At 40.9% G+C, this 24,865-nt stretch overlaps 1 protein-coding gene across 1 annotated transcript in view; it reads left to right on the top strand.

Moving 5' to 3' along the window:
• LOC149206545 (putative LRR receptor-like serine/threonine-protein kinase At1g67720) overlaps positions 1-24,865 on the top strand; it is a 233,692-nt gene that overhangs the window by 90,043 nt on the left and 118,784 nt on the right. The window contains 4 exon segments of the mRNA XM_089395469.1: positions 12,844-12,915; positions 13,069-13,137; positions 13,270-13,341; positions 13,564-13,632. Of these exon segments, the coding sequence (XP_089251595.1) occupies positions 12,844-12,915; positions 13,069-13,137; positions 13,270-13,341; positions 13,564-13,632 (282 nt within the window).

Genomic DNA, 24,865 nt, shown 5'->3' with positions numbered 1-24,865 from the left:
AGATGCATTATTTCCTGGGATTGGAAGTTTGGTAGCAGAAGGGTGAGATCTTCCTTGGACAAGGGAGATATGCTACAAAGATCTTGAAGAGATTCAGGATGCAGGACTGCAGACCTATGGCTTCTCCAATGATCACCAACTGGAAGAAGATTGATGCATCAAAAAACAAAGATGTTGATCCCACCTTGTATAGGAATCTTATAGGGTCCCTGATGTATCTAGTCAATACCGGGCCTGACATTTGTTACGCTGTCAACACCCTCAATCAGTGCATGGTGGAACCCAAGAGGGCGCACTGGGCAGCAACCAAACATGTTCTCAGATATATACAAGGAACAATTGAGCATGGACTATTGTACATCCAAGGCAATGACATTAGGATGAGTGGGTTCACTGATGCAAATTGGGTTGGATTCTGGAAGTTTAGTAGATTGGAAAAGTACAACTAGGTACTGTTTTAAAATTGGATCAGGAATGACCTCCTGGTGTAGTAGAAAAACAGAAATCTGTGGCTTTGAGCTTAGCTGAAGCAAAATATATGGCAACCTGAACAACTTTGTGTGAAGCCATATGGCTTAGGAAATTGCTTGTGAATCTATTCAGGAGAAGGATGGAAGTGACCAGGATTTTGTGTGATAATCAAAGTTACATGAAGCCCTCTGAAAATCTAGTATTTCATGATCGGTCGAAGCACATTGATATCGGGTGTCACTTTGTTAGAGACTGTGTCCAACGAGGGGCAGTACAGTTGAGGTACATTCCTACAGGAGCATAGGTGGTAGACATCCTCACTATGGCTGTAGGAAGAACAAAGTTTGTTTATTTTAGGGAGAAGATGGGGATGGTGAAGAATCCATTTCAGTAGCAGAAATGGATAAGTATCGGGAGTTGCAATGCAGCAGTTAGCAGTGGCAGTGCTATGGGCAGCATGATGCAACATGTTGAGAGGGAGTTGCAGTATAGATGTAGCAGTGGCAGTGGCAGTGTCATGGGCAGCAATACAGGAAGCAGCAGTGCAGTGGATGTGGGGCAGCAGGCCAAGCATCAACACAGAGGATCAATGCGGAAGATCAATGTGATGCTTCTATGGTGAGGCATTGCTAGAGCACATTCCTTGCTAAGAGGGAGTGTTGATTTTTGGTAGCATCGGATGTGCTCTAGCCTTGAAATTTGGTGGAGAGGCTAAGGCACATGAGATCTCCAAGACCCAGAAATCGTTTGGAGAAATTCCACCCGGATGAGGAGTTATTAAAATAATTAATATTTTTAATGGGTTCCTAAGTCTAAACTTAGGAAAATTAAAATATTAATGGGTATTAATAAAGATAAGGGTGAGAAGCTTCTAAGAGACGAGGATCAAGTCTGTTTTAATCTTAGTCGTTGATTAGAGACTTAATCTTGGCCGTTGATTCATCAACAGGAAAAGTATAAGAGAAGACTTGAGGATCATTTGGAGACACACCGACAAATACTTAGTATCTCAAGGAAAATCGATTCTCAAAGAGAAGGAGATCGATTTCAGAGGGAGAGTTGCAGGGTGGAGGAAGAGGAGGGCATCAACAATAGTCAGTGATTGAGGAGGAGGTGACATAGGGACATTGAAAGATAACACAGTCTATGGGAGACACAACCCTCACGCAGACTAACACAGAGGGACGCAAAGTGACGCAAAAGTGGGATAAGGGTCTCCAAGGTGTCAATAAGTTTCCTGGGGAAGTTCTTAGGTGTTTTCTCTCAGTTTCTCTATAAAATCATTCCTTGTAAAAGCAATTGTTGTTGAAGATTAATAAAACCCTCATCTGCTGCACCGTTTTCCCACATTTGGTTTTTCTAGGGGCAATTGTCCAAAAATAACTATGTTGATGTGATTGGTTCTTGTGTATGTATTTTCTTTGTGTAATTATGTGATAACTGCAGTAGAATTTATTTTAATATTTGTTGAAGGGAATAACTTATTGTGATGAATAAGTAGGTGAAATAAATCAGTAGGTACAGTAGAATTTTAGGTTAGAAATTTTCACACTTAGAGCACATTCGATGCTACCAGAAATCAACACTCCCTCTTAGTGAGGAATGTGCTCTAGCAGTGCCTCCCATTGAAGCATCACCCTGACTTCATACCATCGTCCTTTGCATTACTGATGTCTTACATGCTGTCCACCAACTATTGCGCTATTGTTGCAACTGTATTGCTGTTGACACTGCCACTGTCAATACTACATTCGTACTACAACTCCCTCTGGATTTCTACATCTATGTTGCTGCTGGCACTACCACTGCTAACTAGTGTTTTAAAAAAGGCCGAGCCGACTTTGACTCGGCTGAGCCAATGCCTGGCCGGGTCGACTCGGTGGTCAAAACGGAATGACAGGTCGAGTTGTTATAGAGCCGGTCGAGCCAGTCATCAACTTGGTCGGCTCGGTAACAACTCGGCCTGATCGACTCTTTGTAAAAGATCCTGAAGCACATTTGTCAAAAGTTGTTTCACCTCCTACATATCAACGGTTGGGTTTTTTTTTATTGCATATTTATAGCCCTAAAGTAATCCATCATTGTGAGAAAGTTTTGAAAATTACAAGGCCGAAGTATGGTTATCCTAGTGGCATGAATTAGAAAACTCAAACAATGCATTGAGCCATACAATGTTTTTAAAAAGGTAAACGTTCCAGCAATGGACTAATAGATACATATTTACCTCTGATTGTTCTGGAGCTTGACCATAATTAAATCAAGGGTTTTGAGACTTCATTAGGGGCAGATTTCTTGAAATCATCTCCAACAGTCTAGGTAGAAGCATGAGATAGACTGTCTTGTAGCAAAGGCACAAATTTGAAGACATTTGTTGATCAGTTCATTGGCTTATCATTTGGGAAGCTATGATTGGTTGCAGAGAATTGGTATTATTGTTGTTGTAGTCTAGTGATTGTCCTTGGGTTGAGGCAGAAAAGAATCCTGGCATTGGTGGCTAAGTATGAACTTTGTATTGAACAGTGCACTAGGTGCCATTTTGATATAATGGATATATTCACGAGCCTACTTTGATCATATGTTGTCTTCTCTCTATACTCTAAAGCTTTGTGTTTGGAAACATGAATGAAAATCTTTAAAATTATGTTTTTTAATAAAAAAAATAAATATTTAATGTATTTTTTACAACGACTGAGTCATTGAAATCAAACCGGCCGAGTCGATACTGAGTCGGAGCCGACCCTCGGCCATTTCCGAATTGGAGTCGGAGTGTTAAAACATTGCTGCCAACTGCTCCTGCACTGCAAATTGCTACTGCTACTGCATCAACAATGGAAAAACATCCCAAATTACTGAACAAGTGTTCAGCATAGATGCATCTCCATGCTGAAGATCTAATGACAGCTAGTCCCACATTATCCCTATGAAGCCATTGCGTTGCTGTTGCTACTGCACTGTGCCTCTTCACTGCTGCAACTCTGCACTGCGTTGCTTAGACTTGGCATTCTAGCCACTGCATTTGTCGCTCCAACACTCCTCCGAAACAAGAAACTTAACAATAGAGATATACAACACAAGTGATACAATTGTTTTTGGACAAAAGTCCCCGGAAAAACCTAATGCGGGAAAACCGTTGTAGTAGATCTAAGGGTTTTGATTATTAATAAGAAATTATTTCTGAATACAACCTCTGGATGCCTTGTTGGCAATCCAGTACAAAGAATATCACTCGGCAGAAGAAATTAGTGAGATTACCTCACTCTACACTGCAAGTCTCGGCTGATCCGGCAGTTGAACCAATGAGTCCCCGACTACCTCTGTGCTGCCCCTATGTAGTCACTGCGTGGGTCTGCGTCAACCTCTAAGGCACTGCGTCACCTCTTTGCTGGATCGATTTGCTCTTAGGAGCTGATTCCATCCCTCCCGGCTCATAACATCAGCGTCCTCAGCAAATTTCGGACCTCTGCGTGGAAGGCTTCTGCGCTGCTCTACGTGGGCCTTGTGTGAGCCCTTCCTAGCTCTGTGTCACCCTCTTTGGGCACTGCGCTGCCTCCTCTGTGTGTCTCTTTGCCTCTCTACTGAGTATTCTTGGCTCCGAATAAGATCCTCCTACTAAAACTCTCTCTGCCCCTCTCTGCGTGATCACTACGAAATCACTGCGTTGCCTCTAGCTTAAGCAATTCAATCTTACTAATCAACTTTGTGTGTGTCTTCCAGATGACCCTCAAGCCTCCTTAAATAATCCTCTTGTTGACATTCAACGACCCAGATTAGAAGCTAATCAATGGCTAAGATCATTTCTGGTTGATCCTTGTCTTCTTCTAGAAGTTCCACCCACAGTTAGATTAATACCCATTAATAATTTTAATTTCCTAAGTTTAGGCTTAGGGACCCTGTTAAGATTAGGTATGTTCTATGCTAGAGCAATTTATTTAGCTTTTCACAGTTAGCAATCACATCAGCATTATGATAAACTGCAGATAGAACATAAATATAAAATGCAGAAGACAAGCCAAGACAAGAGGACACAAGATGTGGCGCAAGCCAGGGACAAACCCCACAATGTGTGGGGAAACCCTTTGATCAAATCTTCTTTTATCTTCAAAGTTCAGCAGAGAGAGAGAGAGAGTACATTTACAACAAAAGTCAACACTTTGACTTATCTAGATCTAAGCATAGATCATCTCCTATAACGATGAGATCAGTTGAGGACATTCTGCTTCAACTGATACCTATCATCGTGCTGCATCTGGTTCTCTAGTTGCACCACTGCATACTGCACCATGCGGCTGTCCATGTCCATGATATTATCCATCATAATGCTGCTCAAACTAATGTGCATCATCATCATGCTGCTGCCCCTGCTGGTATTATTGTACTGCCCATGCACATGATCTTATCATGTTGCTTCCCTTCATGTTTATGATCTTATAATGCTGCCTATGCATCATCATTATGCTGTCCTATATGTCCATGTATCATTGGGCTGCCCATGCCCATTACTGATCATGCTGCCCTTTACATCACCATGTAGTCTTATGTATGTAGCAATGAGTATATCAGCCTTTAGCTGCTTGCTATGGCTTGCAGCCTAGCAAAGCAACTAGGCTGAAACTTCAGATTCCTTCCAGCAGACCCATCTGAATCTATCCTTCTAATTTCATGTTGTCACCAATCATGACAACATATTATATCAAAACATAACCATGTTGTTACTTACAACTAGATGACTGTGCAAGGCTTCTTACAGGACAACAACCATGTTATATACAGCCTACCTTGAACAGAGCTTCTCAACTGTGGATTGAGGTCTTTAACGACTGCGTCCTAATGCATATTTAAATGCTGTTGTTTGGATGATAGTGGCACCCTTGTCTTGCTGACCAGCATATATATAAGACCAAGATTCCAGCGTATATGTAAGACCATGATTCCAATGTATATGTAATACTGTCTAGCGTTTACATCAACGTCCAACGTTTATATAAGCGTATGAGTATCCAGTGAATTCAATATATCGTTATATATGTGCTCCAATGTATATGACTATAACCTGCGTGATATATCACCAAGTCTTCCCAGCATGTCATGACTTGCTGCCTTGACTGCGTTCAATATGAATGTGCTACGAATATTTCCACCTGCGTGTTGGGGATAGCGTATGAGAGCTCATAACTTTTCCTTTGCGTGTTAGGGTTTCTTCATTCTAGACTGCGATTCTCCTAACCTTGAAAGCGGCTCCATTCACTTGCAACTACACCTCAGGACTGTGACTGCGGCTACCATGCATTGACGGTGGCTACACCTCAGGACAGCGGGATTATGACCACAACTTGACTGCGTCCTTTTATTCCTGCAGCCACCATTTATGTTACAACCTGTAAGTGCCTCAAGAATGACATTTGCCATGGCTTGCGTATATATGTATATCTTGCTGCGTTGTATAGATGTTTCCACTGCTTGCGTATAAGGCCTTTTATGTCTGTGTGTAGTTTAGGGCATTATCTTGCAGCTAGGGCTCCTTGTAGTCCAGCGTATTCTTTCGGTCCTCTCCTTCTCCAAAAAAACCTAGGACGTGGATAGGAGATCACCTCAAGAATACATGTGTACAAATGATATCAAATCCTCATCTATTTATACCAAAACGAGGATGATGAATAGACACGTCGGTTGGGCTTCTAGAGCCTACATAAGAGCTGGTCGACTTGATAATAATTACATAAACAAAATAAATTCATATCTCCATAAATACTTATCGGAATCAGATGATCTTTGGATCAATCCTACACCTCTCGACGAGAGGGATCCAATAAAAATATCAGCTGCCATAAATAAGCCGACCCACATGGAGTTTGGCCCTAGTTGCCAATTTAACACTCCCTCTCAACTAGGGGGAACTCCATCTGCTGATCCATATGTCCGACTGTACTATCTCTGCCATCAGTGCCCTGCACTGCTCTGCCCATCTTTGCTTAGCTTTGCTGGCTCTGCTCTACTCTGCTCAGCTCTGCTGGCTTTGCTTTGCTCTGCTAAGCTCTGCTGGCTCTACTAGCTCTGCTTTGCTGGCTCTGCTAGTTCTACTCTGCTCAGCTCTGCTCAGTGCTGCTGGTTCTGCTAGCTCTACTCTGCTCAGCTCTGCTGAACTATGAAGAAGAAGAATTGATCGAGAATGTCTCATACCATTCTCCACTGACCCGAAGTCAGACTCAGAGTGCGTACCACTGGTCCCAGACCAGTCTCAACCGACCCAAAGTCAGCGTCATAGTAGGTACCACTCCTACTACTGGTCCCAGACCAGTATCGCAGTCTCAGAGAGTGTACCACTGGTCCCAGACCAGTCTCAGCGGACCCGAAGTCAGCGTCATAGTATGTACCACTCTCACTGGTCCTAGACCAGTACTGCACTGACACGAAGTCAGTCTCAGAGTATGTACCACTGGTCCCAGACCAGTCTCAGCCGACCCGAAGTCAGCGTCATAGTATGTACAACTCCTACCACTGGTCCCAGACCAGTATCACTGATCCCAGATCAATGGAGGACATCCTAGCGTAGGGAGTACGGTAGATACAATGATGTGTCCATCGGTACTACTATGGTCCCTAACTTCATTTCCCTGCTCATTGATCAGATGAGAGGTACTTCCCATGAGTCCCATACTGCATGGGTAGGATGCCTCGACAGGAGAACTTAATCAATCCTGTCCTCACAGGAGAACACATCAATCCTGCTACAATCGCCATGGAGAACACATCAATCCAGGCTGCCATGGAGAACACATCAATCCAGGCCTCACAGGAGAACACATCAATCCTGCTACACAAGAGAGCGAATCATCTTGTCCCACAAGAGAGCGAATCATCTTGTTCTAGTGCGCACCACCAGGGGAGGGTGAGTCACCCTGTGGTCGTATGTTGCTCCAGTAGAACTGCAAGCCCCCCAGAGCTCCCAGAGATCAATGTATGCAACATGCACGACCCTTTTACAAAGGTCTCTTGATGACTTCAAGTCATGCGGGAAAATCACAAATTTGATCTTTTCGCCGGGGCTTTAGCGACCTGTATATCATCTCAGTGCGATGGAGCCTCCTTGCTCATCGACTTTACATATCCCAGATAAGGCAGTATCTGATGTTTGTTTGCTGCAGCAATTGTCAAATACAGGATTCCTCAATAATTGAATCACACCTCTGGTTGTCATAGAGAAAAACAGCTAACATAAGAAATTCCGCAACCATGCAGCTTCATACGAGATCATACTCATAGCCATGTATTCGGTCTTGGCGGTGCTTATAGTGACCGACTTCTACTTCCTGCATCGAAGCAGAATCCAAAGAGAACCAACACTGAACAGTGCTCTAGTGATCCTCCACATTGCCTGCCCACTCATCATTCGAATAATCATGTGGTTTCATATTTGTGGCAGTGTATCTCAATTCATGAGAGATTGTGCCCTGAAGATATCTTAGAATATTCTTGGCACCAATCTAGTGAGGCTCAACCAGATATGAACTCACCATGCTAACTGCAACGTAGATGTCCGGACAGAGGTTCTCCAAAAACATGAATGAGTTTATGAAACTCAGAGGCATTTCCCAAATCTGGTCCGACATCATTACCATACAACTTCTGAAAGTTAAGATCCTCGAGGCAGTCACAAGCTTGCAGCTTATCTTCCCACATTCAGAATCCAACTCCCTCTGTCTCCTATAAATGAGAGGGTCTGCACCTGTCAGACATAGGTGCCGGTACGAGAGGTTTATCATCCACAACCTTCGAGAAATGGTTTGGATTGGTTTCACTCCTAGTGAATCTCAGCTGCATTAGACAGCTATCAATCCTCTCATACTATGCCCGAGGTGTTTTTCTTCAAGCCATAGAGGGCTTTCTTCCACCTATATACATGAGATTCCTTGATCATGATTCTCAAACTCCTTGGGTTGTTCCAAACCTGTGAACCTGCTGCATGAGGGGAATGGTCCCCTTATAATATTTTCCTTCGGTACATTTCAGACATGTACCTTCATGCTTCTTTTTGAATTCAGGCATCCTAGTCACCATCTGACTCACAGACCTCCGGAGCTGAGTCAATGGACATGGTCCCCAGTGGACTTCCTGCAACTTGATACAACCCTGAACTCAAAAACATCTTTAAAAGATCTATTTTCAAACACGTACCTTTCCATCGATAAGTGCCACCCTGTAACCTTTGACTTCCATTTCCGAGATGGACATCAGGTTCGATCAGGTACATAAAAGGGATTTAGGGTTCCTTGCTTTCGTGGAAGAGTCGACCATTTCCTTGATGACTTGCATTACCAGTCATTCTTTTGATCATTGAAGATGTCCCAGGAATGATTGTTATCTTCATCAAGAGATGTGTCTCTGCCATTCGGACACTCCTTCGTATAACGACCGAACTTATTTCAACAAGGCATCCGCCTTTTCTTCCACCCTTAGATCCGAACTTCCCAATGAAGTGATCTTAAGATGGACCATTAGAATCTTCCGCTGCGCCATTCTGATAACATTCTCTGCTTTGAATTCACCCTAGGTGAATTATGAGGAACCCATTGATCCTTCTGTCTTGTCCCAACTGTCTTCGGTGATTGCTCTTTCACTCTTGCTTGGGCATTGTCTTCACCTCAACTCTGATACCATGTTAAGATTAGGTATGTTCTATGCTAGAGCAATTTATTTAGCTTTTCACAGTTAGCAATCACATCAGCGTTATGATAAACTGCAGATAGAACATAAATATAAAATGCAGAAGACAAGCCAAGACAAGAGGACACAAGATGTGGCGCAAGCCAGGGACAAACCCCACAATGTGTGGGGAAACCCTTTGATCAAATCTTCTTTTATCTTCAAAGTTCAGCAGAGAGAGAGAGAGAGAGTACATTTACAACAAAAGTCAACACTTTGACTTATCTAGATCTAAGCATAGATCATCTCCTATAACGATGAGATCAGTTGAAGACATTCTGCTTCAACTGATACCTATCATCGTGCTGCATCTGGTTCTCTAGTTGCACCACTGCATACTGCACCATGCGGCTGTCCATGTCCATGATCTTATCCATCATAATGCTGCTCAAACTAATGTGCATCATCATCATGCTGCTGCCCCTGCTGATGTATTATTGTACTGCCCATGCACATGATCTTATCATGTTGCTTCCCTTCATGTTTATGATCTTATAATGCTGCCTATGCATCATCATTATGCTGTCCTATATGTCCATGTATCATTGTGCTGCCCATGCCCATTACTGATCATGCTGCCCTTTACATCACCATGTAGTCTTATGTATGCAGCAATGAGTATATCAGCCTTTAGCTGCTTGCTATGGCTTGCAGCCTAGCAAAGCAGCTAGGCTGTAACTTCAGATTCCTTCCAGCAGACCCATCTGAATCTATCCTTCTAATTTCATGTCGTCACCAATCATGACAGCATATTATATCAAAACATAACCATGTTGTTACTTACAACTAGATGACTGTGCAAGGCTTCTTACATGACAGCAACCATGTTATATACAACCTACCTTGAACAAAGCTTCTCAACTGTGGATTGAGGTCTTTAACGACTGCGTCCTAATGCATATTTAAATGCTGCTGTTTGGATGATAGTGGCACCCTTGTCTTGCTGACCAGCATTTGACTGCCCAGCATATATATAAGACCAAGATTCCAGCGTATATGTAAGACCATGATTCCAGCGTATATGTAATACTGTCCAGCGTTTACATCAGCGTCCAGCGTTTATATAAGCGTATGACTATCCAGTGAATTCAATATATCGTTATATATGTGTTCCAATGTATATGACTATAACCTGCGTGATATATCACCAAGTCTTCCCAGCATGTCATGACTTGCTGCCTTGACTGCGTTCAATATGAATGTGCTACGAATATTTCCACCTGCGTGTTGGGGACAGCGTATGAGAGCTCATAACTTTTCCTTTGCGTGTTAGGGTTTCTTCATTCTAGACTGCGATTCTCCTAACCTTGAAAGCAGCTCCATTCACTTGCAACTACACCTCAGGACTGTGACTGCGGCTACCATGCATTGACGGTGGCTACACCTCAGGACAACGGGATTATGACCACAACTTGACTGCGTCCTTTTATCCCTGCAGCCACCATTTATGTTACAACCTGTAAGTGCCTCAAGAACGACATTTGCCATGGCTTGCGTATATATGTATATCTTGCTGCATTGTATAGATGTTTCCACTGCTTGCGTATAAGGCCTTTTATGTCTGTGTGTAGTTTAGGGCATTATCTTGCAGCTAGGGCTCCTTGTAGTCCAGCGTATTCTTTCGGTCCTCTCCTTCTCCAAAAAAACCCAGGACGTGGATAGGAGATCACCTCAAGAATACATGTGTACAAATGATATCAAATCCTCATCTATTTATACCAAAACGAGGATGATGAATAGACACGTCGGTTGGGCTTCTAGAGCCTACATAAGAGCTGGTCGGCTTGATAATAATTACATAAACAAAATAAATTCATATCTCCATAAATACTTATCGGAATCAGATGATCTTTGGATCAATCCTACACCTCTCGACGAGAGGGATCCAATAAAAATATCAGCTGCCATAAATAAACCGACCCACATGGAGTTTGGCCCTAGTTGCCAATTTAACAGACCCATTAAAAATAATTAATTGTTTTAATAAAACTGTCTCTGGGTGGAATTTCCCAAAATGCTTTCTGGGTTTTTTGGAATACATGTGCCCAAGCCTCGCTGCAAAATTTGAGACTTAGAACACATCCGATGCTACTAGAAATCAACAGGGAAAATGTCTCTTCGGCACTCTAGAATTGAAAACGTCTTCCTTCTTAGCAAATCAAACTGCCTTCTTGAGGCTTTGCGCTGCCTTTGTGCAACCTCCTGGAGAAATTTCGGCCTCTCTGCAAATGCACTCGTTGGATCTGGAAAACTTCCTCCAGCCTCACTGTCCCTACCCCTCACTGTCTCTGCTTCGATCTCTGGCTCTTCGGCAATTGTTGCTGCTCTCTGGAAATTGATCAGCCAAGGAAATTGATGTGCTCAAGTGTTTTAACTTTTCTCCAAGTGCCCATCGACTTCTTATAATCCTCTGTTGGAGCACCAACAACCAAGATTAAAACTTAATCAAGGGCTAGGATCATCTTGAAGTCGATCCATGTGAGTTTCTAGACTATTCTCACCTTGACTTAATTAATTCTGATTAATTAACCAATTTCCCTAAGTTTAGACTTAGGAAACATTAAAAAGTCGGTTAATAATCTAATTAAGTCATCTCTAAGTGGAATTTCCAGAAATGATTTGTGGGTTTTGAAGATCTCATGCATTCTAGCCTCTCCACCAAATTTTGTGGCTAGAACACATTTGATGCTACAAAAACTAACAGCCCCTTAAACCTTGGTGATTATATATTTTGTCAATTGATTTATAAAGTGGAATGCATTATGATTCAGTTTCTTTATGCCTCTGTTTTCCATCTTCAGGGTCTTCAGGGTCTACATGGAGGTATCTGTTTTCACTGTGAAGAAAATCTCTACTAATTCAAATGAAGTATTTTACCTGAATAGTCGCAGGAATATTTCAGGGATTTTAGACACTCTGAAAATGTTCTGTGATAGGATGGCTTATGGTTTTTATGGTACAGTGTACTTTGTTCTCTGTGTGAGAGATAAACTGTCTAGAGAAAGAAAAAGCAAATAGAATTGCGAAGTGACAAAATTGTCAAGATGAATGACAAATGAAACAGAGGCCCCCAGGAGGAAAAGCGACGTGCAAAAGTTTTAAATTTCTTGCACATTGAGAGAAGTGTCAAAGCCTAGTTGAAGAGGATTAAAGTACAGTAACTTAGATATGAACCAAGAGGAAATTCCATTTAGCACTTTACAGTTTAACCCTTTCACCTTAAATATTAGAATGCAGGATATTTCATCTTAACTTAGATTGTCTTTACTGGTTATCAAAAGATATATAATATTCTAGCAAGACCAGGACCTTTTCTACCGTTCTTATTAGACGTAGACACACGCCATCTTTTCTGTTTGGCCTCTATTCACACAATTTTTTCTATCTCATCTCTTTGCATGATGGTAAGCCTTTTCTCTCGTGTAGTCACTGGAACATATTCAAGTCAGTAACAGTTTGTAGAATCTATGATGAATAAGCCACAGTTCCTTATCCTTTTGCAAGTGCTTTTTCATGAGGAATCCTCTTTTATGATTACTATACTTTGTTAGGACAAACAAAGTTCTTAACAGTATCCATTCACCCACATCATCAACTCTATTTTTAGATTAAATGATTGTAATTGCATATCTAACGGATGTTTTTAAAGAGCAGTTGATGACTTACGGACAGTGATTTGTCTGGAAAGAGCTTGACAGGTGAAATCCCTTCAGAAATTGCTAAATTGACCAGCTTAGTTGAACTGTAAGTTCCTTCTTTCCAGCACTATCCAATTCTAGTTCTTATTTTAATAAAATGATAACTTAGCTGAAGAAACTAATGACTTTTTATTATTTATGGTTATTCTGTAAAGTTGTCTCCCATAATCATTTCCATGATTTTTGCTGATCTTGTCAGGCAGCTAAGTAATAACTCGTTGACTGGACGTATTCCTGACTTTAGTGCTCTTTCCAAGTTGATTGTCCTGTAAGTTCAAGTGTTACTAGAAACAACTAAGACCCAAAAAATTCTAAATTTTTCTGTCTCTCGTTTTTTATTTTAAAATTTTCAGGTTGGTTTTAGAAGACCTCTGACAATTTCCTTATTCATGTACTGCAGGCATCTTGAAAACAATAAGTTAAAGGGAACATTACCTTCTTTTCTTGCTAGTTTACCAAGACTACAGGAACTGTATGCCATTGACCCAAATTTCCACCAGTTATAGTCTTGCATTGACTTTTAAGAATTAACTAATTCTAACAGAGATACAAGCCATGAAATGATCTTCTGAGATAAAATACTATTTTAATGCTCCTAGACAATGGATCAAATTAGAGAAGATGCCTAATTGTAACAAATGCTTCTTCTGAGAGTACTATAAAAAATTTTTGAATTTCATCGCTGTCATTGCAGGTATGTGCAGAACAATCAGCTAAGTGGACGAATACCCAAGGCTTTATCTAAAAAGAAAATGATTTTCTGGTGAGTAAAGATCTTCAGATTAGTGGTGAATTAAATTCCACAAGGGAGGCTTCTGTATAAATATCACCTAAGGATATTCAATAAAGGACTTAAAGTGATGCAAGGTTTATTGATTTGAGGCCAGGTATTGGCAGAGCCTAGAAAGGCTAAGATAAGACTTACCAAAGTCCCAGTACACTTTCCTAAGACCCTTTGGATATATTAACTGAATCGACCCTCACTCCAGCTGAATCAAACTTCTCCCCTGAAGCTGCTTGCGCAGCCTCACTGAGGAAATCTCGACCCTCATGTAACTGACTCTCCGGAACTGGAATCTCCCCCGAAATCAGTCTCTGCCCCTCACCGACTCTGCTTCCCCTCTGGCTCGAACTTCTCTTCCCTGCTCAACTGCTGCTGCTGAATAGCTCGATCTGCCAAGGAAAATCGGTCTCAAGTGTGTCTAGCTCCAACCCCATCGACCTCCTCTTATAATCTCTCGTTGGCTCACCAACGACCATGATTAAATCCTCATAAATGACTAAGATCATCTTTGAGTTGATCCATGTGAGTTTCTAGAGAAATCTCACATTTCTTAATTAATTCCTGTTAATTAATCACTTTTCCTAGGTTAGACTTTCGAAAAATTTAGTTATTGGATAATTAAATTAATTGAGCCATCTCTATGTGTTTTCTCCCTAAACTTTTTCTGGGTTCTGGAGTTCTTGTGTTTCTAAGCCTCTCTGACCAAAGTCGAGACTAGAACACCTGTCTGATGCTACAAACTAACAGGACCAACCAAGGATGATAGACCGGTCGCTGTACACTTGGCCACACTACCCAATCACTATGGTATGATAGAGTAATATTCCCAAGTGTTGTTTTCGGTGCATTATAATAGTCCAATGATTGAATGGATGTTTTCAGGATACCTAGGGGGACTTCTGATATACTCAAGTTACATGGAAGTAATGTCCATGTTTGGGTCTGTTTAATGCAATACTGCTCGAATAAGTACCAATAGGGGTTACCTGGACCTTCAACATGGCAAGATTTAAGCTCAATGAGTAGCCTCCTAAAGTCTCCTGTATCCTTGTGTACATGCTTCCAAAACCATAGTTTTAAATGCCTAATGACAGATCTTGTTATTTAAAGATGCTGAAACACATCTTCTAGCCTATAATTCACTAATGATCTTGCCAATGAAAATATTCATATTCATCATATGCTCACATAGTCAGTAATATGTTCAAAGGTAAATAACTAGAAATTAAATGAAAGGAAAGTGCAATAAGGACCTCAGATTTCTGTTTGTTTTAATGTTGCAATAAACTAAATTTCTGCAGTAAAAATCAGCATTATAAAAATGCATAAAGAAACATTTAGTAACATATTTAAGCCCTGATAAATTTCAGAAAATTACTTCTCAAAGTAGTTCACAGCAAGCATATAAATTCTAGAAACATTCGAAGAAGATTATGCTAAACTGTCTCACATGAAATTCCATCAAATCCATGAGAATCAAATAAAATATTTAGAATGAATTCATTGACAACCACAAATATGAATTTCAAAATAAAGTGTGTGCTGAAAATGCAATGTAAAAAATCAGTTTAAAACACGTGAAATTTACAGCACTAAGATTATTAAAGTTCTTAAAGAAAATTTCCAAGTTAATTTCTTAAAAATGACTTAAAATCTAGAGACATCTAACTTCAAAATTAAGCAAAACTAATTCAAGTAAGGAATTAAGATTCTAATAAAAGATCTACTCTATGTTATTTTCTAAAATTTGTCTTTGAAGGGCATTAACTTGTTATTCAAAAAAGTAAAAAAAAAAATGTTTTTTTTTTGGCTCAAAGAATGGTTCCCTGTGTTGGAAATGTAACTAGTATCAGTCTTTGTAATGTAAGACAAATGTACTATTGATCAATGTTCCACCAAGGTTCTGGGACGAGGGGGCGAGGGAGCGAGGGGGGGCGCGGGAGCGGCCTATGCAAAAGCTCCCTACCATTTTTTAGGAAACGTGGGGGAGCGTCAGGGTCTTAAAAATTCATAAATATAAAATATAATTTATTAATTGAGTCCACTATGACAATTTGGTTTGAATTGAAACGCTGCAAAGCATGATCATTGATATGAATATCATTTGACATTATCCAAATTTATAATATCATATAAAATAATAATTTAAAATTCTAATTCAGCTTGGTCAAATTCTAATTTAGATTTTGGTCAGACAGAGGGAGAGCTTCAGCTTGATAAGGTAGCCACTGAATTCTGTGAAAAGGTAAATGAACAGATCAGGAACACTGCATTGGCAGTAGAAGGGGCAACTACAATGGGTTGTCCAGCTGTATTGGATCCAACAGCTAGAAAGTTTTTTATATTATATATAATATAGACAGTACACCATACGCTGAAAGAAGAGAGTTTTAGTTCCAGGAGAGATGAGAGATCACATGAAAGAGTTTCTGACAGTTTACTATCAAATGACATTGACTGCAGGATGACCATCTGCGAACCAACTTGGGTGACCAACGATGGCATGGATAATTTGTCTACCTTATTAGAGCAATGCCATGCAGTTAAGAGTTAAAACTTCAAACTAGCAGTGTATTTCAGGGGTGAAAATAATTTTCAGACCTGAGAATTCAAGTTGAGCAACTGTGCTCTGTGTAAATTTTGTAACTGTATAAATTCATATATAACGACAGTTCCTGAGATTTTTTGCTGCCCATAGTATTTTGTCATGCTTGCAGTAAACGCATGTTAGTCTATAGTCCACCCAATTATTTCCCACATGACATAGGTGCTGCTTCCATAGTTTGTATGTCAAATGTCATGCAAATTAAAAACACAAACTGAATGTCTCATATTCTTTGCCTGTCACTCTAGTTATCTCCCCATTGTATCAGCCATCACTTGAGAAAAAAAGGAGAAGTTTTTAAAAGGGAAAATTCATGTACGTGCTATATGGTCCAACAAATTTCCGTGATACTAACCCTCTAAATAACACTAGTTGAAACCAAAAGACAGCACAAGGCGTTATCCCCATACAGAACATGAGTAGCTTTGTACCACTTTAGATCTATTAAATCATAAACTATAAGCAAGGCCATTTTTTGGGAGCGTGGGGAAACGTCCCCTCAGGGAGGGGAAACGTTTCCTTGGCACGTCCCCTGAGTTTCCTCCATTTTGGGAGCGTGGGGAAACGTCCCCTACTCGTCCCCAAGTCCCGGAGTGCGGGGGAGCGAGGAGAGGAAACTAGACCCCTAGGGGGGGGGAAGTCCCCGTGGAACACTGCTATTGATGTATTCATTACATTCATTTATTATATTCATTATTATTACTTATTTTCTAGTAAAAGTATGTTCTTCATGCTTATAGGGCTTATTGAGTCAAAAGGGAATTTATTACGAGTCGAAGAAATGCAATTGAGTCAAAGTCCCATTTGGACTTCTTTGTAAGAAAAAAAAGTTATTTTATCTTGAGTCAAAAAGAGTTAAAATGTCGTCCACAGAGCAAGTCGGCCCAATGAGGCAGCTATTTGAACTCCTGGACATGTATAAATACAAGATAGGTCGACCTCATTTGATCACTCACTCATACACATCGGTTTCTTTGCAAGAAGAAGAAATTTAGTGAAAGCCAAAGGAGAGAGAGAGCGAAGTCAAAGGAGAGAGAAATCTGAGTTTTCTGCCTTAAACTCTGCTCACATGTGTGAAGGTTCTGAAATTTCTGAGGCTGTTACAGGGCCAAATCTTCGCCATCTACTGCAGGTTCGAATTTTCTATACTTTGACCAGATTTCAGAAGGGTTTGACCAATGTTGACTTTGACTTGTTGAGGAGACTTGGAGGAGGGCTGACTTGGGGCATTTGTGGAAGTATTGGTCTTGGTCTTGGTCTTGGATATCTCACTTTGATCTGATTCTATAAGAAGAGGATTTTCTTGGGTTTTCCCCCTTGTGGGGTTTTGCCTTGGCTTGGAGCCTACATCTTTGTGTTCTTTGTCTCTTGTGATCTTCATGTTTTGTATATTTTGGTAATTGCTTGATGAAGAGAACATAATAAAAAAAATAAAAAGCCAACAAACATTCACAAGTAATTATCAAGTAAGAGAAATCAACCCTAATCTACAAGCATCTTGATTTCTCAACATGGTATTAGAGCTAAGGTGAAGGAAGGACAACTTGAAGATCACTTTTGTTGGCATATTTGAAGACACTTCTACAACAATTATCTCACTTTTGAGGACACTTATTGTAGTAGTGGTACTTGAAGATATTCTTTATCAAGGGAAAAAAGAAGAAGATCTAAAGACCATCATCTTTGTAGCAGTCATCATTCACTTTTGAAGAAGACCATTGTAGCAGCAATCTCTCTCTTTTGACATTATTGAAGGCTTTTGGAAACATTGTCAAGCTCTTGCTCATTCATCACCCATCATTGAAGAAGTCATTATAGCAGCTTGAAGACATTATTGTAGCAGCCATCCTTGAAGACATCACTATAGCAACCACCACTCAAGAACATCTTTGGAGACTCTTGGAAGCATCATCAAAACACTGCTTTGACAAGTAAGTACTTTACTCTATGTCTCAATTTCTCAACCTCCTAGTCAAATGGCATCTTTTTGTAAGGAAGGCAACAAACTTGATGGAGCCTCTAATTTCAAGGCTTGGAAAAAGAGAATTGATTTGGTTCTCATAGAAAATGAAGTCATGGATTACGTTCTAGGCAAAGTTCCAAAACCAGACAAGGACAAGGCTCAAGAAGTGGCCAAGTACAATAAGGGAGAAGTTAGGGCTCAAAGAATTCTCTTTGAGTCTATAAAAGACCATCTTATCTCCTTTGTTTCAGATCTGTCCACATCCAAAGAAGTCTATGACAAATTGGTCAAACTATATATTCTGTCAATACTACCGGTAAGAAAATTTCACTAAGGAAACAACATTATAGAACAAGAATATCAAAAGAAGATGATGTTGAGAATTCAATAGGGCAATGATTATGATTAATTCTCTTTACTTGATAACTGCTTTTGATTCCTTTTTACTTATTAGCTTTGTACCTTATTGTTATATGTGAGAAGCATCAAACAACTACAAAAACAAGAAGAACAATGACACAGTATATAGGTTGGAAGTCAGGGCCAAAACCTCTCCTTTTGAGAGGAAAACCCTTAAATCTCTTCTCATCCTTATAAATTCTTAAATTGACGAATTCCATGACCTTAAGATTAAGACCAATACCCCCCAAGACCAAAACCAACGTCTTTGGATGATGTGCCAACTTCGATCTAGCCAACCCAGATACCTTCCAATAACACCTTTTCGACTTCCTTCTGCAAGATTTTCGGCCTCCTACTGCAGATCTAAAATTTCGGCCTCCCAACAATTGTTGCTGCCGCACATGGGAACTTTGATCTTCTTCTAAAGCCTTCCTTTTGTTGGAAAATCAAAAAGGCAGTAAAGTTTTTCTCGATCTTGATAATTACTTGTGATGTTTCTTATTATTACAATTCTTTATATATTTTTTTTCTTTAGTTCATCAAGCAATTATTAAAAGCAGCAGCACATAAAACAATGAACACCAGATATAGGCACATGTCAGGGCAAAACCCCCTCGAGGGGAAAACCCAGTCAAATTAATTCTTCCTTTCAATAGTATTCTTTGAGACTCTTCACCCTAGACCTTCCCTCCACACAAAGTCAGCCTCCACAAGATTGACCCTTCCTAGGAACTTCGACTATGCAGCAACTTGCAGCAGCCAACAGCTTCCGACAGCAGTCCAACTTGGAAGAATTTGTTCTCCTAATCCAGAGCATGAAACAGAGTGAGACCACCACCAAATTTCGATTTTTCTCTTATCCTTAGAGTCCCCCAAACTTGCATTCACTTCGGCTTCCCGGCAACAGACTCTCCCAGCTATACTTTTTCATATTTCTGCCCAACAACAGGATTTTTGCACTTCTGCCCAGTAGATGAGAAGATGAGAAGTGATGCTCCAATGAATTCGATGTGCTTCCTTTATAGGCTTTTTGTGGGGTCGAATAGGGTCCTAGGCTAACTTGATCTTCCCTTAGGCCGACATGGTGTGGAGGTTCCATAATTTATATTTTACTCAATACTAAACTTTTTTACATGATTCAAAAGCCCAAGAAGGGTCTTTTTAAATGTACAATAATTATATAGTCTCAGAATAAATCCTAGAAGTCCCCATAGGGGACTTTGACCTAAAACATGGTGACCCAAGCATGAAACCCATGCTTTAATAAGTCACAATTAATAATAATAAAAATTCTTTTCGTTATTCTTTTGACAAGTACATTACATAATGACTAAGTACATTATTGAAGACCAAACATAGTTACTTTTTCCAACACTCCCTCTTACTAGGGAGGTATTCATAATGTACATATACAATGGAATATCACAAACTATATGAACCATGAAGAACTTTTAGGCACCGCAATGTGAAAATTTCTAACACGAAATTTTACTGCAATAACTGATTTATTTCTCCTACTTATTTTCCACAATAAGTTATTTACAAAATCCTTTCGTAAACATCAAAGTAAATTCTACTACAGTTGTCACATAGTAGCATAGAGAAAAAAAACAGTGAAATACAAGCACAAGAATCAATCACATCAACACAGTTATTTTTGGACAATAGTCCCTGGAAAAACCCAGTGCGAGAAAACCGGTGAAGCGTATGAGGGTTTATTTATTATTCTTCAACAACAATCTCTTTACAAGGAATGATTTGCAGAACATAGAGAAACTTCTGAGAAAACACCTGAGATAATTTTCCTCCACCCTTTGGAGAAATTCTGACACCCAAGAGACCCTCCAACCTTCACTGTGTCACCTCTGTGTCATCTCTGCGTGAGGATTGCATCCCTTGCTGCGCTGCCTCTTTGAGTTGTCCCTCTGCGCTATCCCTTTGATGCACTACGTCCCCTCCTCCTCAGTCTCTGATTGATGCTAATACCCTCCTCTTCCTTCACCCTGCAACTCTCCCTCTGAAATCAAACTCTTACTCCTTGAGAATCGATTTCCCTCGGGTTACTAAGTATTTGCCCGGTGTGTCTCCAAATGATTCTCAAGTCTTCCTTTATACTTTTCCTATTGAGATATCAATGACCATGATCTAATCTCAAATCAACAGGTTAGATTAAATTAAAATTGATCCTCGTTTCTTAAAAGCTTCTCACCCATATTTTCATTAATACCCATTAATATTTTAATTTTCCTAAGTTTAGACTTAGGAACCCCATTAAAAATGTTAATTATTTTAATAAAATACAATTTGGGTGGAATTTCACTAAATGATTTCTGGGTCTTGGAGATCTCATGTGTTCTAGCCCCTCCACAAAATTTTGGAGCTAGAGCACATTCGATGCTACCCAAAAATCAACACTCCCTATTAGCGAGGAATGTGCTCTAGCAATACTTCCTAGCAGAAGTATCACACTGATCCATGACATCGGTCCTCTACGCTGCTGATGCTCGGCCTGCTGCCCCTCATCCACTGCGCTGCTGCAACCTGTACTGCTGCCATGACACTGCCACTGTCACTGCTACATCTGTACTGCAACTCCCTCTCAATATGTTGCATCATGCTGCCCATAGCACTGCCACTGCTAATTGTTGCACTGCAACTCCCTGCACTATCTGTTTCTGCTACTGAAACGAATTCTCAATCATCCCCATCTTCTCCCTGAAATAAACAAACTTTGTTCTTCCTAGAGCCTTGGTGAGAATGTTTGCCACCTGTTCTCCTGTCGGAGTGTACTGTAATTGCACAACCCCTTGTTGGACACAGTATCTGATAAAGTGACACCTGATGTCAATGTGCTTCGATTGATCATGAAAAGCTGGATTCTCAAAGAGCTTGATGCAACTCTGATTATCACAAGAAATATTGGTCGCTTCCATCCTTCTCCTGAATAGATTCACAAGCAACTTCCTAAGCCATATGGCTTCACACGATGCTATGCTAGCTGCCATATATTCAACTTCAGTTGAGCTCAGAGCTACGGATTTCTGTTTTCCTACTACACCAAGAGGTCATTCCTGATCCAATGTTGAAACAGTACCCAGTGGTACTTTTCCGATCTACTGAACTTCCAGCCCAATCTGCCTCAATGAAGCCACTCATCCTGATATCACTACCTCGGGTGTACATTAATCCATGCTCGACTATTCCTCGTATATATCTGAGAACATGCTTGGCTGCTGCCTAGTGCGCCCTCTTCAGTTCCACCATGAACTGACTGAGGGTGTTGATATCGTAACAAATGTCTAGCCTGGTATTGCCTAGATACATCAGTGTAGTCTGTAGTACTGTTTTCATCATTTTTTTATAACTAAATAACTTGTTGAATAAATAACAAGTAGGAGATGATAAACCAGTGACTGCAGTAGGATTTTTGTGTGTCTAGATTCAAAAATTTTCACAATGATTACCAACTGGAAGAAGATGTGAGAATTTCTGAATCTACACATCAGAAATCCTACTGCAATAACTGGTTTGTCATCTCCTACTTGTTCTTTACATTCAAACAAGTTATTTAATTGCTTAAACAACGATGAAAAACACTACTGCAGCCTACACGTACATACAAATCATGAACTAAAATAAATTGAGACAATCACACAAGGGACACCGTTATTTTTGGACAATCATCCCGGAAAAACTCAATTCGGGGAAAACCTTTGCAACATATAGAGGGTTTGTATTATTAAGCGGATTTCTAAATACAACTAGGGTGCCAAATCCGGCTCACCCAACAAAGAATAAACCTAGCAGAAGCACCTCTATTTGGAGAAAGAAATTTTGGCAATCCAACAACTAGATGATCAAACCCCACAGATGACAATTGTTGTTCCTAGTGCTGGGCAATGATGGCTGCTCCAAGCTCTGCGTTGGGAACTGCGTCACCCTCCCAGTGAGCCTCCCTTGCTCAGAAGTCGATATGCTGAACTGCTACTCTCTCTGCACCACAGAAAACCCCAACACTGCCTCTAGGGAATTACGTGAGCCCCTCTAGCTTCTCTGTCAGCCCCACTAGCTTTCTGCGTCACCCTCTCTAGAGTTGCGCTGTCTCTGTTGCTGCTGCTCTACCTCTCTGCTCTGTATCCTTGGCCTTGGACTGAAGTCCCTTTGCCGAACTGCCCCTCTCATTGCAACTCAAATCACTTAGCTCGACTTTTTGAGCAAACCATGCCCAGAAAAATCGAACTCTTTGATCTCTTGGTGTATCTCCAACGTACCGTCAAGCCTCCTCATACTTTTCCTGTTGATGAATCAAAGACCTTGATCTAATCTCTAATCAACCGCTAAGATTAAAACAGGTTTGATCCTTGTCACTTAGAACCTTCTCACCCTTATGTTTATTAATACACATTAATGTTTTTATTTTCCTAAGTTTAGACTTAGGAACTCATTAAAATATTAACTATTTTAATAACTCCTCATCCGGGTGGAATTTCTCCAAACGATTTTTGGGTTCTGGATATCTCTCATGTGTTCTAGCCCCTCCACAAAATTTCGGAGTTAGAGCACATCCAATGCTACCCAAAATCAACACTCCCTCTTAGCGAGGAATGTTCTCTAGCAATTCTTCCCCATAGAAGCATTACATTGATCCACTGCATCGGTCCTTTGTGCCGTTGATGCTTGGCCTACTGCCTTCATCCATTGCACCACTGTTTCCTGTACTGCTGCCCATGACTTTGCCACTGTCATTGCTACATCTGTACTGCAGCTCCTCTCAAAATGCTGCGTCATGCTGCCCATAACACTATCGCTGCTAACTACTACGCTGCGACTCAGTTGATGAGAAGTAAGCAACTAAAACTTCACACAAACACTGACATGCTAGTGAGTATGGATGCCTCGTGTTGCTGAAGCTACCTTTGCTGCTAATCCGTGCTGAACCTCTACTGCTACTGCACTGCTGCAACCCGCTCTGTGCCTCTTGCACTGTTACAACATCCACTATGCTTCCTTAGACTTTGGCACTCTAGCTTTGCCACTGTCGCTCCATCACACCTCGCTCCAACCGACACACGTCATTTTGCTACTGTCGTTAAGGGCTTCTGTAGCCGTATGCGATCCAAGAGTTTGGGCACTTCAAGGATCCTGCCCGAACATGTAGTCCCACTTGCCATTCTTTCGGGGGCACTGAGTGGCATAATGTCCCAGCTCCACACAGTTGAAGCATCTGACCTTGGTGATGTCCTTCTTCTTCCTCTTTTGCTACACTTGTTGTCCCGACGATGCGAGAGCGCATCCTCCTACTCCTCTTCTTGACTCGGGCTCCCCATGCCGATATTCCCTGTCTTGGTCATCATCCTGAGCTTCATGTCGAAGAGCTACCACATCTTCTCCCAACTAGGGAGAGTTGCTCTGCCCAGGATACTTTGGACAAAGGTCTCCTAGTCCTTGGTGACTGCATTGAGGCAGTCCTGACCATGAACTTAGGATCTGGTGTAGACCCCACGGAAGTCAATGGTCGCGAATCCCTTGCAACCTGAGAAGGAAGGGATTGATCTCTTCTCCCTTCTGCATCTGGTACTGTTCAACTGATTTTCTAATAGCATCTTCCGTTGGACGGAAGATGCCTGATACAAGGTTCAAACGCCTTCCCACATCTTTCTTGTTGTGTTCTTCTCAACAATGTGTGGTACTACATGATCTTTGACCCCGTCTAGAATCATGCACTTGGCCTTGGCCTGGGCCTCCTCATACTTTCAACGGATCAACGTCGACTGGCTTAGTAACTACCTTCAAGGCATAGTCCTTGATGCGATGTTTGTCTAGGGATTGCTAGGATCTTGGCCTTCCAGATGACAAAATTGGATGCTCCATCCAATTTGTCCGATCCCTCAACCCATTCATTGCCATCTTTGCTCAAAACTAGGTCTGGGTTCTCTTCTCCCTCTCCTTTTGTCTATCTAGAAAGACTTGGATCATGATTTCTTTGGCGCTAGAATCCTCTAAGGAACAAACTCCTCTAGACTCCCTCTGTGTTTTGATTTCCTTCACGGAAATCCTCCTACCACTTGTCGAATCACTTCTCTCCAATCCTCTTTTGCTTCTGCAACCGAATCTATATTTCTTTTGCTAGAAATCTGTAGAGGCAGTGATTCCCTCTACCTTGGCTTTGTCTCACAAAACGTTGTTCTGCACCAACAGAACAACGTCCCACCAGCTCCTCAAATTGAATCTGCTTTGCTCCC

This window comes from Pinus tabuliformis, chromosome 1_2, assembly GCF_031772625.1.
Source record: "Pinus tabuliformis cultivar Carrire ecotype Pingquan chromosome 1_2, CPIR1, whole genome shotgun sequence".
NCBI lineage: Eukaryota > Viridiplantae > Streptophyta > Pinopsida > Pinales > Pinaceae > Pinus > Pinus tabuliformis.
The sequence above is the reverse complement of the archived record's forward strand: the minus strand, read 5'-3'. Positions and strand labels throughout refer to the sequence as shown.